Source organism: Oncorhynchus clarkii, chromosome 4, assembly GCF_045791955.1.
Source record: "Oncorhynchus clarkii lewisi isolate Uvic-CL-2024 chromosome 4, UVic_Ocla_1.0, whole genome shotgun sequence".
In the NCBI taxonomy this organism is placed as follows: domain Eukaryota; kingdom Metazoa; phylum Chordata; class Actinopteri; order Salmoniformes; family Salmonidae; genus Oncorhynchus; species Oncorhynchus clarkii.
In genome coordinates, this window is record NC_092150.1 from 92,213,057 (window position 1) to 92,236,670 (window position 23,614).

General features: G+C 47.7%; 1 protein-coding gene across 1 annotated transcript in view; it reads left to right on the forward strand.

Moving 5' to 3' along the window:
* Positions 1-23,614, forward strand: part of LOC139407442 (NBAS subunit of NRZ tethering complex-like) — a 289,155-nt gene that overhangs the window by 34,637 nt on the left and 230,904 nt on the right. The window contains exons 15-18 of the mRNA XM_071151235.1: positions 1,119-1,391; positions 2,453-2,578; positions 3,435-3,586; positions 4,592-4,729. Coding sequence (XP_071007336.1) covers positions 1,119-1,391; positions 2,453-2,578; positions 3,435-3,586; positions 4,592-4,729 — 689 coding nt within the window. The remainder of the gene's footprint in view (positions 1-1,118; positions 1,392-2,452; positions 2,579-3,434; positions 3,587-4,591; positions 4,730-23,614) is intronic.

Consider the following 23,614-nt stretch of genomic DNA (forward strand, 5'->3'; position numbering starts at 1 on the left):
CTCCTCTCCCCCCCTTCTCTCCTCTCTCGCCCCCTGCTCCCCCTCCCCCCTTCTCTCCTCTCTCGCCACCTTCTCTCCTCTCCCCCCTTCTCTCCTCTCCCCCCCTTCTCTCCTCTCCCCCCTTCTCTCCTCTCCCCCCTTCTCTCCTCTCTCGCCTCCTGCTCCCCCTTCCCCCCCTTCTCTCCTCTCTCGCCCCCTTCTCTCCTCTCTCCCCCCCTTCTCTCCTCTCCCCCCTTCTCTCCTCTCCCCCCTTCTCTCCTCTCCCCCCCTTCTCTCCTCTCTCGCCCCCTTCTCTCCTCTCTCGCCCCCTTCTCTCCTCTCTCCCCCCTTCTCTCCCCCCCCCCCCTTCTCTCCTCTCCCCCCTTCTCTCCTCTCCCCCCTTCTCTCCTCTCTCGCCCCCTGCTCCCCCTTCCCCCCCTTCTCTCCTCTCCCCCCCTTCTCTCCTCCCCCCCTTCTCTCCTCCACCCCCTCTTCTCTCCTCTCCCCCCTTCTCTCCTCTCTCGCCACCTTCTCTCCTCTCCCCCCCTTCTCTCCTCTCCCCCTTCTCTCCTCTCCCCCCTTCTCTCCTCTCCCCCTTCTCTCCTCTCCCCCTTCTCTCCTCTCCCCCCTTCTCTCCTCTCCCCCCTTCTCTCCTCTCCCCCTTCTCTCCTCTTCCCCCCCTTCTCTCCTCTTCCCCCCTTCTCTCCTCTCCCCCCTTCTCTCCTCTCCCTCCCCCCTTCTCTCCTCTCCCCCCTTCTCTCCTCTACCCCCCTTCTCTCCTCTCCCTCCCCCCTTCTCTCCTCTCCCTCCCCCCTTCTCTCCTCTCCCTCCCCCCCTTCTCTCCTCGCCCCCCCTCCTTCTCTTCTCTCCCCCCCCCCCCCCTTCTCTCCTCTCCCTCCCCCCTTCTCTCCTCTCCCCCCTTCTCTCCTCTCCCCCCTTCTCTCCTCTCCCTCCCCCCTTCTCTCCTCTCCCCCCCTTCTCTCCTCTCCCTCCCCCCCCTCTCTCCTCGCCCCCCCCTCCTTCTCTTCTCTCCCCCCCCCCCCCTTCTCTCCTCTCTCGCCCCCTGCTCCCCCTTCCCCCCCTTCTCTCCTCTCTCGCCCCCTTCTCTCCTCTCTCGCCCCCTGCTCCCCCACACCCAGTGTGAAGTGCGTCTGGCACAGAAGAGAGGTCGTCTGGACAGTAACATGGGGGGTGTAGCTTCGGAGGATGAGGAGGGTGAGGAAGGAGACTCTGACTCTGATGATGAGTCGTCAGCCAAGGCCCGTTACTCCGGTTACGTGAAGCAGGGGCTGTACTACGTCACCGAGATGGAACGCTTCGCGCCGCCACGGAAACGTCCCCGCACCGTCGTCAAGAGTTACCGTCTGGTCAGCCTACGCTCCACCACGCCTGAAGAGCTGTACCAAAGGAAGGTAAGTCACCATGACGATGACCACCAAGCTCACGTACACTCCACCACCATTCCCAAAATACAAAATGGCTGACTGACAAAATACAAAATGGCCGACTGACATTCCCAAAATACAAAATGTCCGACTGACATTCTCAAAATACAAAATGGCCGACTGACATTCCCAAAATACAAAATGTCCGACTGACATTCTCAAAATACAAAATGGTCGACTGACATTCTCAAGTAGTCAAAGTAACCAAAGGCACATTTTCATATTTGTGAATAAAACATCAAGTATGATCACATTTATAGTTAAATAAATCCCGTAGCAGCTGTCTTCAAAGTTTTTCTGCCTGTTTAGTTTCATAGTTGGTCAATTAAATCGAACAAAAGTCAAAGAACTAGGAATCCTATCTAGCCTTTCCCACCTCAACACTGCCTGGCTGGGGGCTGTGTGCACCTGAAGAGCTGAGTGAAAGATTTGTTTTAATAAGTGCTGTGCACAGTAATACAATATCGTGTCATTTACTTGAAAACGAAAGTCTACTTTAGTGAGACTTTGTCCTTGTGTTTATTGGCCATTCTCATTGTTTTGTTCCACAAGCCAGGTCGTTTTTCTACGTTTTTAATTTCACCTGCTAGAGAAGAGAAGACAACGCGTTTACTAGTCAGACTCCATCTCACAGGCACAAACATGACTCCAATCGTGTTACCACGGTAACCTCCAGCCCTTAAAAGGGCAGGGGAACATTTCTCTCAGTAATATGTTTTGTTTTAGAAACATCACAAAGCCTGTTCATCTGTTTTGTTGCTGTAACTTTAGCAGGAAATAACTTTTGGCTGGAAAACACTTCTGAGTGGCTAGTAGAGTTTTAGATGGTGATGATGGTGATGGTGATGATGAAGACAGTAGAGGTGATGATGATGGTGGTGATTACAATGATGATGGTGGTGATGGTGGTGGTGATGATGAAGACAGTAGAGGTGATGATGATGGTGGTGATTACAATGATGATGGTGGTGGTGATGATGAAGACAGTAGTGGTGATGATGATGATGGTGGTTTGTGTGTCTCTCCAGATAGATAATGAGGAGTATGGGGAGGCCCTTTCGCTGGCCCAGGCATACGGTCTAGACTCAGACCTGGTCTACCAGAGACAGTGGAGGAAGAGCACTGTCAGCATCGCCTCCATACAGGACTACCTGGTACACACACACACACACTCACACACACACTCTCTCTCACTCACTCACACACTGTCTCTCACTCACACACACACACTCTCTCTCACTCACTCACTCACTCACTCACACACACACACACTCTCTCACTCTCTCACACACACTCTCTCACACACACACTCTCTCTCACTCACTCAATCACTCACACACACTCTCTCTCTCACTCACTCACACACACACACACTCTCTCTCACACACACACTCTCTCTCACACACACACACTCTCTCTCTCACACACACACACACACTCTCTCTCTCACACACACACACACTCTCTCTCTCACTCACTCACTCACACACACTCTCTCTCACTCACTCACTCACACACACTCACTCTCTCTCTCTCTCACTCACTCACTCACTCACTCACTCACTCACTCACTCACTCACTCACTCACTCACTCACTCACTCACTCACTCACTCACTCACACACATACTCACTCACTCACTCTCTCACTCTCATGTGTCAATAGTTATGATAGTATTTATATTGTGGACATTTTAGAACAAACTGTCTCTCTCTCTCTCTGTCTGTCTGCCTGTCTGCCTGTCTGTCTGTCTTTGTCTCTCTCTCTGTCTCTCTCTGCCTGCCTGCCTGTCTGCCTGTCTGCCTGTCTGCCTGTCTGCCTCTGTCTCTCTCTGTCTCTCTGTCTGTCTGTCTTTATGTCTCTCTCTCTCTCTCTCTGTCTCTCTCTCTCTCTCTGCCTGTCTGTCTGTCTCCCTCTGTCTGTCTCTCTCTGCCTGTCTGTCTCTCTCTCTCTCTCTCTGTCTCTCTCTCTCTCTCTGCCTGTCTGTCTCTCTCTCTCTGTCTGTGTGTAGAGTAAGATCCATAAAAGATCGTGGGTGCTCCATGAGTGTGTTGAACGTGTCCCAGAGAACGTGGACGCTGCTAAGGAGCTGTTGCAGTACGGCCTGAAGGGGACAGACCTGGAGGCACTCATCGCTATCGGCAACAGAGAGGACGGTGGCAGGCACGTACCCACACCACTTCCTGCTGACTATAATGACTGGATAGCACCATGTACCCACACCACTTCCTGCTGACTATAATGACTGGATAGCACCATGTACCCACACCACTTCCTGCTGACTATAATGACTGGATAGCACCATGTACCCACACCACTTCCTGCTGACTATAATGACTGTCCTGGATAGCACCATGTACCCACACCACTTCCTGCTGACTATAATGACTGTCCTGGATAGCACCATGTACCCACACCACTTCCTGCTGACTATAATGACTGGATAGCACCATGTACCCACACCACTTCCTGCTGACTATAATGACTGGATAGCACCATGTACCCACACCACTTCCTGCTGACTATAATGACTGTACTGGATAGCACCATGTACCCACACCACTTCCTGCTGACTATAATGACTGTCCTGGATAGCACCATGTACCCACACCACTTCCTGCTGACTATAATGACTGTACTGGATAGCACCATGTACCCACACCACTTCCTGCTGACTATAATGACTGTCCTGGATAGCACCATGTACCCACAACACTTCCTGTACTGTACTGGATAGCACCATGCCTTCACGTAGAACGTACAGGACCAGTTAAAAGTTTGGACACAACTACATTTTCCAAATTGACTGACCTTCATGTCTTAAAGTAATGATGGACTGTCGTTTCTCTTTGCTTATTTGAGCTGCTCATTAACCTGTTCTTGCCATAATATGGACTTGGTATTTTACCAAATAGGGCTATCTTCTGTATACCATCCCTACCTTGTCACAACACAACTGATTGGCTCAAACGCATTAAGAAGGAAATAAATTCCACACCTGTTTAATTAAATGCATTCCAGGTGACTACCTCATGAAGCTGGTTGAGAGAATGCCAAAAGTGTGCAAAGCTGTCATCAAGGCAAAGGGTGGCTACTTTGAAGAATCTCAAATATGAAATATGTAATATATAACCAAACAGTTCTAAAGATGCCCCTCCCCCTCCGTAGGTTCATCCTATCAGGTGACCTTGATGTTGATGACGCTCCGTACGAGGACTTCCTGTCTGCAGAAAAAGAGATGGAGTTAAAGAGAGAGAAGGAGAGCCGGAAGAGACAGGAGCTCCTGGCCAGGGTCGACTTCAGCAGGTCAGAACACACAACCAGTCAATCAAACTGTCAGTCAGTCAGCCGGTCTGTCAGCCGGTCTGTCAGCCGGTCAGTCAGCCGGTCTGTCAGCCGGTCAGGGTTCCATAGTTGTTTTAGTTCCTGTAGAGCTATAATGACGGTCTGTACTGTGGTTAAATCATTTCTTTCTACATCAGGAAACCTACTAATGACATGCTAATGAGGGCGGATATATTCAGTCAACGACAGGACAACTCTACCAGTGTTTACCACGAGCAGCGCCGGCTGGCTGCTCTACAGACCATTACGCCCTCATTTTCAGTTTGCTACTTTTCGCTTGGTCCTGAAGTTTGCCTCGCCCTGCTAGACTCGTCTTCTAGCGATCTATTGATCTAGAACAGGCACCTATCAGACTCGTCTTCTATTGATTTAGAACAGGCACCTATCAGACTCGTCTTCTAGCGATCTATTGATCTAGAACAGGCACCTATCAGACTCGTCTTCTTGTGATCTATTGATCTAGAACAGGCACCTATCAGACTCGTCTTCTAGCGATCTATTGATCTAGAACAGGCACCTATCAGACTCGTCTTCTAGCGATCTATTGATCTAGAACAGGCACCTATCAGACTCGTCTTCTATTGATTTAGAACAGGCACCTATCAGACTCGTCTTCTAGCGATCTATTGATCTAGAACAGGCACCTATCAGACTCGTCTTCTATTGATCTAGAACAGACACCTATCAGTCACAAAGCCAGCGATGACCAGTAAACTTTGACAAGTCTGCTGTGTGTCCCACCTCAGTACCTGGGTGTGTGGTGTGTGTGGTGTGTGTGGGGTGTGTGGTGTGTGTGTGCACTATGGTTGCAGTGAGATTTCTTTACACAGAAGGGGAGAAGGAGAGAACGCACGATACTCTTTCATCGTCCGTGAGTCAATTTGTACGTCTCGTAAAAATTCCATTTCTGGTCTTTGGTCTTTTCATAAAGTGCATCGGCTTACAGTGCTTGGATTGACAAACGGTCAAGGTTCACTAGTTTAGAAATGGTCCATCTGATATATCTTGACGTTCATAAATCATATGACATAGTTGTACAGTGTCTTCAGAAAGTATTCAGACCCCTTGACTTAAACCACATTTTGTTTACGTCTACACACACTACCCCCATAATGACTAAGTGAAAACAATAATTTACATTTTTTTTTGGGGGGGGGGGGGGGGGGGGGGCTAAATTTAGAAAGTTAAATACATAAATATCTCACAAGTATTCACATTACATTAGTCTTTTTGGGTCTTAAAAACGGCGCACACCTGGATTGTACAATATTTGCACATGTATTCTTTAAAAAATGATTTAAGCTCTTAAGTTGGTTGTTGATCATTGCTAGACATCCATTTTGAAGTAGTATCATATGTTTTCAAGACGATTTAAGTCAAACTTGTGTTTTAGGTTATTGTCCTGCTGAAAGGTGAATCTGTCTCCCAGTGTCTGTTGGAAAGCAGACAATCAGGTTTTCCTCTAGGATTTGGCCTGTGGTTAGTCCTATATCTTTTATTTTTTATCCTGAAAAACTCCCCAGTCCTTGCCGATGACAAGCATACCAATAACATGATGCAGCAACCACCATGCATTCTATTCAGGACACATTGTTTAGCAATTTTACATTATTCCTTCGTTACAAACAGGATGCATATTTTGGAATATTTATATTCTGTACAGGCTTCCTTCTTTTCACTCTGTCCTTTTAGGTTAGTATTGTAGAGTCACTACAATGTTGTTGATCCATCCTCAGTTGCCTCCTATCACAGCCATCTAACTGTTAGACTGATGCATCGGTGTGTCAATAGACGAAGTAACATAATGGGAACAAAAATCCCCAGCAAAATATGTCACTTTAAGCCTTCAGCGTCTGTGTTGGGAGGTGGATGAGCTACAGCTGTATTTGGGAGGTGGATGAGCTACAGCTGTGTTTGGGAGGTGGATGAGCTACAGCTGTGTTTGGGAGGTGGATGAGCTACAGCTGTGTTTGGGAGGTGGATGAGCTACAGCTGTGTTTGGGAGGTGGATGAGCTACAGCTGTGTTTGGGAGGTGGATGAGCTACAGCTGTGTTTGGGAGGTGGATGAGCTACAGCTGTGTTTGGGAGGTGGATGAGCTACAGCTGTGTTTGGGAGGTGGATGAGCTACAGCTGTGTTTGGGAGGTGGATGAGCTACAGTTGTGTTTGGGAGGTGGATGAGCTACAGCTGTGTTTGGGAGGTGGATGAGCTACAGCTGTGTTTGGGAGGTGGATGAGCTACAGCTGTGTTTGGGAGGTGGATGAGCTACAGCTGTGTTTGGGAGGTGGATGAGCTACAGCTGTGTTTGGGAGGTGGATGAGCTACAGCTGTGTTTGGGAGGTGGATGAGCTACAGTTGTGTTTGGGAGGTGGATGAGCTACAGCTGTGATTGGGAGGTGGATGAGCTACAGCTGTGTTTGGGAGGTGGATGAGCTACAGCTGTATTTGGGAGGTGGATGAGCTACAGTTGTGTTTGGGAGGTGGATGAGCTACAGCTGTGTTTGGGAGGTGGATGAGCTACAGCTGTGATTGGGAGGTGGATGAGCTACAGCTGTGTTTGGGAGGTGGATGAGCTACAGCTGTGTTTGGGAGGTGGATGAGCTACAGCTGTGTTTGGGAGGTGGATGAGCTACAGCTGTGTTTGGGAGGTGGATGAGCTACAGCTGTGTTTGGGAGGTGGATGAGCTACAGCTGTGTTTGGGAGGTGGATGAGCTACAGCTGTGTTTGGGAGGTGGATGAGCTACAGCTGTGTTTGGGAGGTGGATGAGCTACAGCTGTGTTTGGGAGGTGGATGAGCTACAGCTGTGATTGGGAGGTGGATGAGCTACAGCTGTGATTGGGAGGTGGATGAGCTACAGCTGTATTTGGGAGGTGGATGAGCTACAGTTGTGTTTGGGAGGTGGATGAGCTACAGTTGTGTTTGGGAGGTGGATGAGCTACAGCTGTGTTTGGGAGGTGGATGAGCTACAGCTGTGTTTGGGAGGTGGATGAGCTACAGCTGTGTTTGGGAGGTGGATGAGCCCAAGTCTCACGGGACTCGTCTGAAGGTAACCTGGTACCAGTTTATGGATTTGTGCCAAATGAAAAGGGGTTCAATGTGTCCAAAAAACATTTACCCCTCTCTCTACCACTACATTTACCCCTCTCTACCACTACATTTACCCCTCTCTCTCTACCACTACATTTACCCCTCTCTCTACCACTACATTTACCCCTCTCTCTACCACTACATTTACCCCTCTCTCTCTACCACTACATTTACCCCTCTCTCTCTACCACTACATTTACCCCTCTCTCTCTCCCACTACATTTACCCCTCTCTCTCCCACTACATTTACCCCTCTCTCTCCCACTACATTTACCCCTCTCTACCACTACATTTACCCCTCTCTCTACCACTACATTTACCCCTCTCTCTACCACTTCATTTACCCCTCTCTACCACTACATTTACCCCTCTCTACCACTACATTTACCACTACATTTACCCCTCTCTACCACTACATTTACCCCTCTCTCTCCCACTACATTTACCACTACATTTACCCCTCTCTCCCACTACATTTACCCCTCTCTACCACTACATTTACCCCTCTCTACCACTACATTTACCCCTCTCTCTCCCACTACATTTACCACTACATTTACCCCTCTCTCCCACTACATTTACCCCCCTCTCTCCCACTACATTTACCCCTCTCTCCCACTACATTTACCCCTCTCTCTCCCACTACATTTACCACTACATTTACCCCTCTCTCCCACTACATTTACCCCTCTCTCCCACTACATTTACCCCTCTCTCTCCCACTACATTTACCCCTCTCTCTCCCACTACATTTACCACTACATTTACCCCTCCCTCCCACTACATTTACCCCTATCTACCACTACATTTACCCCTCTCTCTCCCACTACATTTACCACTACATTTACCCCTCTCTCTCCCACTACATTTACCACTACATTTACCCCTCTCTCCCACTACATTTACCCCCTCTCTCCCACTACATTTACCCCTCTCTCCCACTACATTTACCCCTCTCTCTCCCACTACATTTACCACTACATTTACCCCTCTCTCCCACTACATTTACCCCTCTCTCCCACTACATTTACCCCTCTCTCTCCCACTACATTTACCCCTCTCTCTCCCACTACATTTACCACTACATTTACCCCTCCCTCCCACTACATTTACCCCTATCTACCACTACATTTACCCCTCTCTCTCCCACTACATTTACCACTACATTTACCCCTCTCTCTCCCACTACATTTACCACTACATTTACCCCTCTCTCCCACTACATTTACCCCTCTCTCCCACTACATTTACCCCTCTCTCCCACTACATTTACCCCTCTCTCTCCCACTACATTTACCACTACATTTACCCCTCTCTCCCACTACATTTACCCCTCTCTCTCCCACTACATTTACCCCTCTCTCTCCCACTACATTTACCCCTCTCTCCCACTACATTTACCCCTCTCTCCCACTACATTTACCCCTCTCTACCACTACATTTACCCCTCTCTACCACTACATTTACCCCTCTCTCCCAATACATTTACCCCTCTCTCCCACTACATTTACCCCTCTCTCCCAGTACATTTACCACTACATTTACCCCTCTCTACCACTACATTTACCCCTCTCTACCACTACATTTACCCCTCTCTCCCACTACATTTACCACTACATTTACCCCTCTCTACCACTACATTTACCCCTCTCTCTACCACTACATTTACCCCTCTCTCCCACTACATTTACCACTACATTTACCCCTCTCTACCACTACATTTACCCCTCTCTACCACTACATTTACCCCCCTCTCTCCCACTACATTTGCCACTACATTTACCCCTCTCTCCCACTACATTTACCCCTCTCTACCACTACAATTACCCCTCTCTCCCACTACATTTACCACTACATTTACCCCTCTCTCAACTACATTTACCCCTCTCTACCACTACATTTACCCCTCTCTACCACTACATTTACCCCTCTCTCCCACTACATTTACCACTACATTTACCCCTCTCTACCACTACATTTACCCCTCTCTCTACCACTACATTTACCCCTCTCTCCCACTACATTTACCACTACATTTACCCCTCTCTCCCACTACATTTACCCCTCTCTACCACTACATTTACCCCTCTCTACCACTACATTTACCCCTCTCTCTCCCACTACATTTACCACTACATTTACCCCTCTCTCCCACTACATTTACCCCCCTCTCTCCCACTACATTTACCCCTCTCTCCCACTACATTTACCCCTCTCTCTCCCACTACATTTACCACTACATTTACCCCTCTCTCCCACTACATTTACCCCTCTCTCCCACTACATTTACCCCTCTCTCTCCCACTACATTTACCCCTCTCTCTCCCACTACATTTACCACTACATTTACCCCTCCCTCCCACTACATTTACCCCTATCTACCACTACATTTACCCCTCTCTCTCCCACTACATTTACCACTACATTTACCCCTCTCTCTCCCACTACATTTACCACTACATTTACCCCTCTCTCCCACTACATTTACCCCCTCTCTCCCACTACATTTACCCCTCTCTCCCACTACATTTACCCCTCTCTCTCCCACTACATTTACCACTACATTTACCCCTCTCTCCCACTACATTTACCCCTCTCTCCCACTACATTTACCCCTCTCTCTCCCACTACATTTACCCCTCTCTCTCCCACTACATTTACCACTACATTTACCCCTCCCTCCCACTACATTTACCCCTATCTACCACTACATTTACCCCTCTCTCTCCCACTACATGTACCACTACATTTACCCCTCTCTCTCCCACTACATTTACCACTACATTTACCCCTCTCTCCCACTACATGTACCCCTCTCTCCCACTACATTTACCCCTCTCTCCCACTACATTTACCCCTCTCTCTCCCACTACATTTACCCCTCTCTCCCACTACATTTACCCCTCTCTACCACTACATTTACCCCTCTCTACCACTACATTTACCCCTCTCTACCACTACATTTACCCCTCTCTCCCAATACATTTACCCCTCTCTCCCACTACATTTACCCCTCTCTCCCAGTACATTTACCACTACATTTACCCCTCTCTACCACTACATTTACCCCTCTCTACCACTACATTTACCCCTCTCTCCCACTACATTTACCACTACATTTACCCCTCTCTACCACTACATTTACCCCTCTCTCTACCACTACATTTACCCCTCTCTCCCACTACATTTACCACTACATTTACCCCTCTCTACCACTACATTTACCCCTCTCTACCACTACATTTACCCCCCTCTCTCCCACTACATTTGCCACTACATTTACCCCTCTCTCCCACTACATTTACCCCTCTCTACCACTACAATTACCCCTCTCTCCCACTACATTTACCACTACATTTACCCCTCTCTCAACTACATTTACCCCTCTCTACCACTACATTTACCCCTCTCTACCACTACATTTACCCCTCTCTCCCACTACATTTACCACTACATTTACCCCTCTCTACCACTACATTTACCCCTCTCTCTACCACTACATTTACCCCTCTCTCCCACTACATTTACCACTACATTTACCCCTCTCTACCACTACATTTACCCCTCTCTACCACTACATTTACCCCCCTCTCTCCCACTACATTTGCCACTACATTTACCCCTCTCTCCCACTACATTTACCCCTCTCTACCACTACAATTACCCCTCTCTCCCACTACATTTACCACTACATTTACCCCTCTCTCCCACTACATTTACCACTACATTTACCGCTCTCTACCACTACATTTACCCCTCTCTACCACTACATTTACCCCTCTCTACCACTACATTTACCCCTCTCTCTACCACTACATTTACCCCTCTCTCTCCCACTACATTTACCACTACATTTACCCCTCTCTCCCACTACATTTACCACTACATTTACCCCTCTCTACCACTACATTTACCCCCTCTCTCCCCCTACATTTACCCCCCTCTCTCCCCCTACATTTACCCCCCTCTCTCCCACTACATTTACCCCTCTCTACCACTACATTTACCCCTCTCTCCCACTACATTTACCACTACATTTACCCCTCTCTACCACTACATTTACCCCTCTCTCTACCACTACATTTACCCCTCTCTCCCACTACATTTACCACTACATTTACCCCTCTCTACCACTACATTTACCCCTCTCTACCACTACATTTACCCCCCTCTCTCCCACTACATTTGCCACTACATTTACCCCTCCCTCCCACTACATTTACCCCTATCTACCACTACATTTACCCCTCTCTCTCCCACTACATTTACCACTACATTTACCCCTCTCTCTCCCACTACATTTACCACTACATTTACCCCTCTCTCCCACTACATTTACCCCCTCTCTCCCACTACATTTACCCCTCTCTCCCACTACATTTACCCCTCTCTCTCCCACTACATTTACCACTACATTTACCCCTCTCTCCCACTACATTTACCCCTCTCTCCCACTACATTTACCCCTCTCTCTCCCACTCCATTTACCCCTCTCTCTCCCACTACATTTACCACTACATTTACCCCTCCCTCCCACTACATTTACCCCTATCTACCACTACATTTACCCCTCTCTCTCCCACTACATTTACCACTACATTTACCCCTCTCTACCACTACATTTACCCCTCTCTACCACTACATTTACCCCCCTCTCTCCCACTACATTTGCCACTACATTTACCCCTCTCTCCCACTACATTTACCCCTCTCTACCACTACAATTACCCCTCTCTCCCACTACATTTACCACTACATTTACCCCTCTCTCAACTACATTTACCCCTCTCTACCACTACATTTACCCCTCTCTACCACTACATTTACCCCTCTCTCCCACTACATTTACCACTACATTTACCCCTCTCTACCACTACATTTACCCCTCTCTCTACCACTACATTTACCCCTCTCTCCCACTACATTTACCACTACATTTACCCCTCTCTACCACTACATTTACCCCTCTCTACCACTACATTTACCCCCCTCTCTCCCACTACATTTGCCACTACATTTACCCCTCTCTCCCACTACATTTACCCCTCTCTACCACTACAATTACCCCTCTCTCCCACTACATTTACCACTACATTTACCCCTCTCTCCCACTACATTTACCACTACATTTACCGCTCTCTACCACTACATTTACCCCTCTCTACCACTACATTTACCCCTCTCTACCACTACATTTACCCCTCTCTCTACCACTACATTTACCCCTCTCTCTCCCACTACATTTACCACTACATTTACCCCTCTCTCCCACTACATTTACCACTACATTTACCCCTCTCTACCACTACATTTACCCCCTCTCTCCCCCTACATTTACCCCCCTCTCTCCCCCTACATTTACCCCCCTCTCTCCCACTACATTTACCCCTCTCTACCACTACATTTACCCCTCTCTCCCACTACATTTACCACTACATTTACCCCTCTCTACCACTACATTTACCCCTCTCTCTACCACTACATTTACCCCTCTCTCCCACTACATTTACCACTACATTTACCCCTCTCTACCACTACATTTACCCCTCTCTACCACTACATTTACCCCCCTCTCTCCCACTACATTTGCCACTACATTTACCCCTCCCTCCCACTACATTTACCCCTATCTACCACTACATTTACCCCTCTCTCTCCCACTACATTTACCACTACATTTACCCCTCTCTCTCCCACTACATTTACCACTACATTTACCCCTCTCTCCCACTACATTTACCCCCTCTCTCCCACTACATTTACCCCTCTCTCCCACTACATTTACCCCTCTCTCTCCCACTACATTTACCACTACATTTACCCCTCTCTCCCACTACATTTACCCCTCTCTCCCACTACATTTACCCCTCTCTCTCCCACTACATTTACCCCTCTCTCTCCCACTACATTTACCACTACATTTACCCCTCCCTCCCACTACATTTACCCCTATCTACCACTACATTTACCCCTCTCTCTCCCACTACATTTACCACTACATTTACCCCTCTCTCTCCCACTACATTTACCACTACATTTACCCCTCTCTCCCACTACATTTACCCCTCTCTCCCACTACATTTACCCCTCTCTCCCACTACATTTACCCCTCTCTCTCCCACTACATTTACCACTACATTTACCCCTCTCTCCCACTACATTTACCCCTCTCTCTCCCACTACATTTACCCCTCTCTCTCCCACTACATTTACCCCTCTCTCCCACTACATTTACCCCTCTCTCCCACTACATTTACCCCTCTCTACCACTACATTTACCCCTCTCTACCACTACATTTACCCCTCTCTCCCAATACATTTACCCCTCTCTCCCACTACATTTACCCCTCTCTCCCAGTACATTTACCACTACATTTACCCCTCTCTACCACTACATTTACCCCTCTCTACCACTACATTTACCCCTCTCTCCCACTACATTTACCACTACATTTACCCCTCTCTACCACTACATTTACCCCTCTCTCTACCACTACATTTACCCCTCTCTCCCACTACATTTACCACTACATTTACCCCTCTCTACCACTACATTTACCCCTCTCTACCACTACATTTACCCCCCTCTCTCCCACTACATTTGCCACTACATTTACCCCTCTCTCCCACTACATTTACCCCTCTCTACCACTACAATTACCCCTCTCTCCCACTACATTTACCACTACATTTACCCCTCTCTCAACTACATTTACCCCTCTCTACCACTACATTTACCCCTCTCTACCACTACATTTACCCCTCTCTCCCACTACATTTACCACTACATTTACCCCTCTCTACCACTACATTTACCCCTCTCTCTACCACTACATTTACCCCTCTCTCCCACTACATTTACCACTACATTTACCCCTCTCTCCCACTACATTTACCCCTCTCTACCACTACATTTACCCCTCTCTACCACTACATTTACCCCTCTCTCTCCCACTACATTTACCACTACATTTACCCCTCTCTCCCACTACATTTACCCCCCTCTCTCCCACTACATTTACCCCTCTCTCCCACTACATTTACCCCTCTCTCTCCCACTACATTTACCACTACATTTACCCCTCTCTCCCACTACATTTACCCCTCTCTCCCACTACATTTACCCCTCTCTCTCCCACTACATTTACCCCTCTCTCTCCCACTACATTTACCACTACATTTACCCCTCCCTCCCACTACATTTACCCCTATCTACCACTACATTTACCCCTCTCTCTCCCACTACATTTACCACTACATTTACCCCTCTCTCTCCCACTACATTTACCACTACATTTACCCCTCTCTCCCACTACATTTACCCCCTCTCTCCCACTACATTTACCCCTCTCTCCCACTACATTTACCCCTCTCTCTCCCACTACATTTACCACTACATTTACCCCTCTCTCCCACTACATTTACCCCTCTCTCCCACTACATTTACCCCTCTCTCTCCCACTACATTTACCCCTCTCTCTCCCACTACATTTACCACTACATTTACCCCTCCCTCCCACTACATTTACCCCTATCTACCACTACATTTACCCCTCTCTCTCCCACTACATGTACCACTACATTTACCCCTCTCTCTCCCACTACATTTACCACTACATTTACCCCTCTCTCCCACTACATGTACCCCTCTCTCCCACTACATTTACCCCTCTCTCCCACTACATTTACCCCTCTCTCTCCCACTACATTTACCCCTCTCTCCCACTACATTTACCCCTCTCTACCACTACATTTACCCCTCTCTACCACTACATTTACCCCTCTCTACCACTACATTTACCCCTCTCTCCCAATACATTTACCCCTCTCTCCCACTACATTTACCCCTCTCTCCCAGTACATTTACCACTACATTTACCCCTCTCTACCACTACATTTACCCCTCTCTACCACTACATTTACCCCTCTCTCCCACTACATTTACCACTACATTTACCCCTCTCTACCACTACATTTACCCCTCTCTCTACCACTACATTTACCCCTCTCTCCCACTACATTTACCACTACATTTACCCCTCTCTACCACTACATTTACCCCTCTCTACCACTACATTTACCCCCCTCTCTCCCACTACATTTGCCACTACATTTACCCCTCTCTCCCACTACATTTACCCCTCTCTACCACTACAATTACCCCTCTCTCCCACTACATTTACCACTACATTTACCCCTCTCTCAACTACATTTACCCCTCTCTACCACTACATTTACCCCTCTCTACCACTACATTTACCCCTCTCTCCCACTACATTTACCACTACATTTACCCCTCTCTACCACTACATTTACCCCTCTCTCTACCACTACATTTACCCCTCTCTCCCACTACATTTACCACTACATTTACCCCTCTCTACCACTACATTTACCCCTCTCTACCACTACATTTACCCCCCTCTCTCCCACTACATTTGCCACTACATTTACCCCTCTCTCCCACTACATTTACCCCTCTCTACCACTACAATTACCCCTCTCTCCCACTACATTTACCACTACATTTACCCCTCTCTCCCACTACATTTACCACTACATTTACCGCTCTCTACCACTACATTTACCCCTCTCTACCACTACATTTACCCCTCTCTACCACTACATTTACCCCTCTCTCTACCACTACATTTACCCCTCTCTCTCCCACTACATTTACCACTACATTTACCCCTCTCTCCCACTACATTTACCACTACATTTACCCCTCTCTACCACTACATTTACCCCCTCTCTCCCCCTACATTTACCCCCCTCTCTCCCCCTACATTTACCCCCCTCTCTCCCACTACATTTACCCCTCTCTCCCACTACATTTACCCCTCTCTCCCACTACATTTACCCCTCTCTCCCACTACATTTACCCCTCTCTCTACCACTACATTTACCCCTCTCTCTCCCACTACATTTACCCCTCTCTACCACTACATTTACCCCTCTCTACCACTACATTTACCCCTCTCTCCCACTACATTTACCCCTCTCTCCCACTACATTTACCCCTCTCTCTCTCTACCACTACATTGAGCCCTCTCTCTCTACCACTACATTTACCCCTCTCTCTACCACTACATTGACCCCTCTCTCTCTACCACTACATTTACCCCTCTCTCTCTACCACTACATTTACCCCTCTCTCTCTCTACCACTACATTTACCCCTCTCTCTCTACCACTACATTTACCCCTCTCTCTCTCCCACTACATTTACCCCTCTCTCTCTACCACTACATTTACCCCTCTCTCTACCACTACATTTACCCCTCTCTCTCCCACTACATTTACCCCTCTCTCTCCCACTACATTCACCCCTCTCTACCACTACATTTACCCCTCTCTCTACCACTACATTTACCCCTCTCTCTACCACTTCATTTACCCCTCTCTACCACTACATTTACCCCTCTCTACCACTACATTTACCACTACATTTACCCCTCTCTACCACTACATTTACCCCTCTCTCTCCCACTACATTTACCACTACATTTACCCCTCTCTCCCACTACATTTACCCCTCTCTACCACTACATATACCCCTCTCTACCACTACATTTACCCCTCTCTCTCCCACTACATTTACCACTACATTTACCCCTCTCTCCCACTACATTTACCCCTATCTACCACTACATTTACCCCTCTCTCTCCCACTACATTTACCACTACATTTACCCCTCTCTCCCACTACATTTACCCCCCTCTCTCCCACTACATTTACCCCTCTCTCCCACTACATTTACCCCTCTCTCTCCCACTACATTTACCACTAGATTTACCCCTCTCTACCACTACATTTACCCCTCTCTCCCACTACATTTACCCCCCTCTCTCCCACTACATTTACCCCTCTCTCTCCCACTACATTTACCACTACATTTACCCCTCCCTCCCACTACATTTACCCCTATCTACCACTACATTTACCCCTCTCTCTCCCACTACATTTACCACTACATTTACCCCTCTCTCTCCCACTACATTTACCACTACATTTACCCCTCTCTCCCACTACATTTACCCCCCTCTCTCCCACTACATTTACCCCTCTCTCCCACTACATTTACCCCTCTCTCTCCCACTACATTTACCACTACATTTACCCCTCTCTCCCACTACATTTACCCCTCTCTCTCCCACTACATTTACCCCTCTCTCTCCCACTACATTTACCCCTCTCTCCCACTACATTTACCCCTCTCTACCACTACATTTACCCCTCTCTACCACTACATTTACCCCTCTCTACCACTACATTTACCCCTCTCTCCCAATACATTTACCCCTCTCTCCCACTACATTTACCCCTCTCTCCCAGTACATTTACCACTACATTGACCCCTCTCTACCACTACATTTACCCCTCTCTACCACTACATTTACCCCTCTCTCCCACTACATTTACCACTACATTTACCCCTCTCTACCACTACATTTACCCCTCTCTCTACCACTACATTTACCCCTCTCTCCCACTACATTTACCACTACATTTACCCCTCTCTACCACTACATTTACCCCTCTCTACCACTACATTTACCCCCCTCTCTCCCACTACATTTGCCACTACATTTACCCCTCTCTCCCACTACATTTACCCCTCTCTACCACTACAATTACCCCTCTCTCCCACTACATTTACCACTACATTTACCCCTCTCTCAACTACATTTACCCCTCTCTCCCACTACATTTACCACTACATTTACCCCTCTCTACCACTACATTTACCCCTCTCTCTACCACTACATTTACCCCTCTCTCCCACTACATTTACCACTACATTTACCCCTCTCTACCACTACATTTACCCCTCTCTACCACTACATTTACCCCTCTCTACCACTACATTTACCCCTCTCTCTACCACTACATTTACCCCTCTCTCTCCCACTACATTTACCACTACATTTACCCCTCTCTCCCACTACATTTACCACTACATTTACCCCTCTCTACCACTACATTTACCCCCCTCTCTCCCCCTACATTTACCCCCCTCTCTCCCACTACATTTACCCCTCTCTCCCACTACATTTACCCCTCTCTCCCACTACATTTACCCCTCTCTCCCACTACATTTACCCCTCTCTCTACCACTACATTTACCCCTCTCTCTCTACCACTACATTTACCCCTCTCTCTCTACCACTACATTTACCCCTCTCTCTACCACTACATTTACCCCTCTCTCTCCCACTACATTTACCCCTCTCTCCCACTACATTTACCCCTCTCTCTACCACTACATTTACCCCTCTCTCTCCCACTACATTTACCCCTCTCTACCACTACATTTACCCCTCTCTACCACTACATTTACCCCTCTCTCCCACTACATTTACCCCTCTCTCCCACTACATTTACCCCTCTCTCTCTCTACCACTACATTGAGCCCTCTCTCTCTACCACTACATTTACCCCTCTCTCTACCACTACATTGACCCCTCTCTCTCTACCACTACATTTACCCCTCTCTCTCTACCACTACATTTACCCCTCTCTCTCTACCACTACATTTACCCCTCTCTCTCTACCACTACATTTACCCCTCTCTCTCTCTACCACTACATTTACCCCTCTCTCTCTACCACTACATTTACCCCTCTCTCTCTCCCACTACATTTACCCCTCTCTCTCTACCACTACATTTACCCCTCTCTCTCCCACTACATTTACCCCTCTCTCTCCCACTACATTTACCCCTCTCTCTCCCACTACATTCACCACTCTCTACCACTACATTTACCCCTCTCTCTACCACTACATTTACCCCTCTCTCTACCACTTCATTTACCCCTCTCTACCACTACATTTACCCCTCTCTACCACTACATTTACCACTACATTTACCCCTCTCTACCACTACATTTACCCCTCTCTCTCCCACTACATTTACCACTACATTTACCCCTCTCTCCCACTACATTTACCCCTCTCTACCACTACATTTACCCCTCTCTACCACTACATTTACCCCTCTCTCTCCCACTACATTTACCACTACATTTACCCCTCTCTCCCACTACATTTACCCCTATCTACCACTACATTTACCCCTCTCTCTCCCACTACATTTACCACTACATTTACCCCTCTCTCCCACTACATTTACCCCCCTCTCTCCCACTACATTTACCCCTCTCTCCCACTACATTTACCCCTCTCTCTCCCACTACATTTACCACTACATTTACCCCTCTCTCCCACTACATTTACCCCTCTCTCCCACTACATTTACCCCTCTCTCTCCCACTACATTTACCCCTCTCTCTCCCACTACATTTACCACTACATTTACCCCTCCCTCCCACTACATTTACCCCGATCTACCACTACATTTACCCCTCTCTCTCCCACTACATTTACCACTACATTTACCCCTCTCTCTCCCACTACATTTACCACTACATTTACCCCTCTCTCCCACTACATTTACCCCCCTCTCTCCCACTACATTTACCCCTCTCTCCCACTACATTTACCCCTCTCTCTCCCACTACATTTACCACTACATTTACCCCTCTCTCCCACTACATTTACCCCTCTCTCTCCCACTACATTTACCCCTCTCTCTCCCACTACATTTACCCCTCTCTCCCACTACATTTACCCCTCTCTACCACTACATTTACCCCTCTCTACCACTACATTTACCCCTCTCTACCACTACATTTACCCCTCTCTCCCAATACATTTACCCCTCTCTCCCACTACATTTACCCCTCTCTCCCAGTACATTTACCACTACATTGACCCCTCTCTACCACTACATTGACCCCTCTCTACCACTACATTGACCCCTCTCTACCACTACATTTACCCCTCTCTACCACTACATTTACCCCTCTCTCCCACTACATTTACCACTACATTTACCCCTCTCTACCACTACATTTACCCCTCTCTCTACCACTACATTTACCCCTCTCTCCCACTACATTTACCACTACATTTACCCCTCTCTACCACTACATTTACCCCTCTCTACCACTACATTTACCCCCCTCTCTCCCACTACATTTGCCACTACATTTACCCCTCTCTCCCACTACATTTACCCCTCTCTACCACTACAATTACCCCTCTCTCCCACTACATTTACCACTACATTTACCCCTCTCTCAACTACATTTACCCCTCTCTACCACTACATTTACCCCTCTCTACCACTACATTTACCCCTCTCTCCCACTACATTTACCACTACATTTACCCCTCTCTACCACTACATTTACCCCTCTCTCTACCACTACATTTACCCCTCTCTCCCACTACATTTACCACTACATTTACCCCTCTCTACCACTACATTTACCCCTCTCTACCACTACATTTACCCCCCTCTCTCCCACTACATTTGCCACTACATTTACCCCTCTCTCCCACTACATTTACCCCTCTCTACCACTACAATTACCCCTCTCTCCCACTACATTTACCACTACATTTACCGCTCTCTACCACTACATTTACCCCTCTCTACCACTACATTTACCCCTCTCTACCACTACATTTACCCCCCTCTCTCCCACTACATTTGCCACTACATTTACCCCTCTCTCCCACTACATTTACCCCTCTCTACCACTACATTTACCCCTCTCTCCCACTACATTTACCACTACATTTACCGCTCTCTACCACTACATTTACCCCTCTCTACCACTACATTTACCCCTCTCTACCACTACATTTACCCCTCTCTCTACCACTACATTTACCCCTCTCTCTCCCACTACATTTACCACTACATTTACCCCTCTCTCCCACTACATTTACCACTACATTTACCCCTCTCTACCACTACATTTACCCCCCTCTCTCCCCCTACATTTACCCCCCTCTCTCCCACTACATTTACCCCTCTCTCCCACTACATTTACCCCTCTCTCCCACTACATTTACCCCTCTCTCCCACTACATTTACCCCTCTCTCTACCACTACATTTACCCCTCTCTCTCTACCACTACATTTACCCCTCTCTCTCTACCACTACATTTACCCCTCTCTCTCTACCACTACATTTACCCCTCTCTCTACCACTACATTTACCCCTCTCTACCACTACATTTACCCCTCTCTACCACTACATTTACCCCTCTCTACCACTACAATTACCCCTCTCTCCCACTACATTTACCACTACATTTACCGCTCTCTACCACTACATTTACCCCTCTCTACCACTACATTTACCCCTCTCTCTCCCACTACATTTACCACTACATTTACCCCTCTCTCCCACTACATTTACCACTACATTTACCGCTCTCTACCACTACATTTACCCCTCTCTACCACTACATTTACCCCTCTCTACCACTACATTTACCCCTCTCTCTCCCACTACATTTACCACTACATTTACCCCTCTCTCCCACTACATTTACCACTACATTTACCCCTCTCTACCACTACATTTACCCCCCTCTCTCCCCCTACATTTACCCCCCTCTCTCCCACTACATTTACCCCTCTCTCCCACTACATTTACCCCTCTCTCCCACTACATTTACCCCTCTCTCCCACTACATTTACCCCTCTCTCCCACTACATTTACCCCTCTCTCTACCACTACATTTACCCCTCTCTCTCTACCACTACATTTACCCCTCTCTCTACCACTACATTTACCCCTCTCTCTACCACTACATTTACCCCTCTCTCTCCCACTACATTTACCCCTCTCTACCACTACATTTACCCCTCTCTACCACTACATTTACCCCTCTCTCCCACTACATTTACCCCTCTCTCTCTACCACTACATTTACCCCTCTCTCTCTCTACCACTACATTGACCCCTCTCTCTCTACCACTACATTTACCCCTCTCTCTACCACTACATTGACCCCTCTCTCTCTACCACTACATTTACCCCTCTCTCTCTACCACTACATTTACCCCTCTCTCTCTACCACTACATTTACCCCTCTCTCTCTCTACCACTACATTTACCCCTCTCTCTCTACCACTACATTTACCCCTCTCTCTCTCCCACTACATTTACCCCTCTCTCTCCCACTACATTTACCCCTCTCTACCACTACATTTACCCCTCTCTACCACTACATTTACCCCTCTCTCCCACTACATTTACCCCTCTCTACCACTACATTTACCCCTCTCTCCCACTACATTTACCCCTCTCTCTCTACCACTACATTTACCCCTCTCTCTCTACCACTACATTGACCCCTCTCTCTCTACCACTACATTTACCACTCTCTCTACCACTACATTGACCCCTCTCTCTCTACCACTACATTTACCCCTCTCTCTCTACCACTACATTTACCCCTCTCTCTCTACCACTACATTTACCCCTCTCTCTCTCTACCACTACATTTACCCCTCTCTCTCTACCACTACATTTTTGTGTTGTTCAGTCTCCCTGTGATACTGTAATATTTCCACAGAGATGAAGAAACAGCAACCAGATCAGATTGTAGTAAGATGCTGATCTGACAGCTTTGAGACACACACAGTCTGCCTACATTAGACCGTGTCTGATGGGCCCTGGACCAAAGTAGTGCACGGTATAGGGAATAGGGTACTAGGGATGTTGTGGTACCCTGGGCCTGTGTTATAAAGTGTTTTCCAATAGGAGTGCTGACCTAGGATACATTTTAATGGACGAGGTGCACGTAATGCAACACCAGCACTTCTCCTCTGACGTGCTTTATGTCCCTCTGGTGTTTCCATCCAGGATTTACCTCAGTGATTTACCT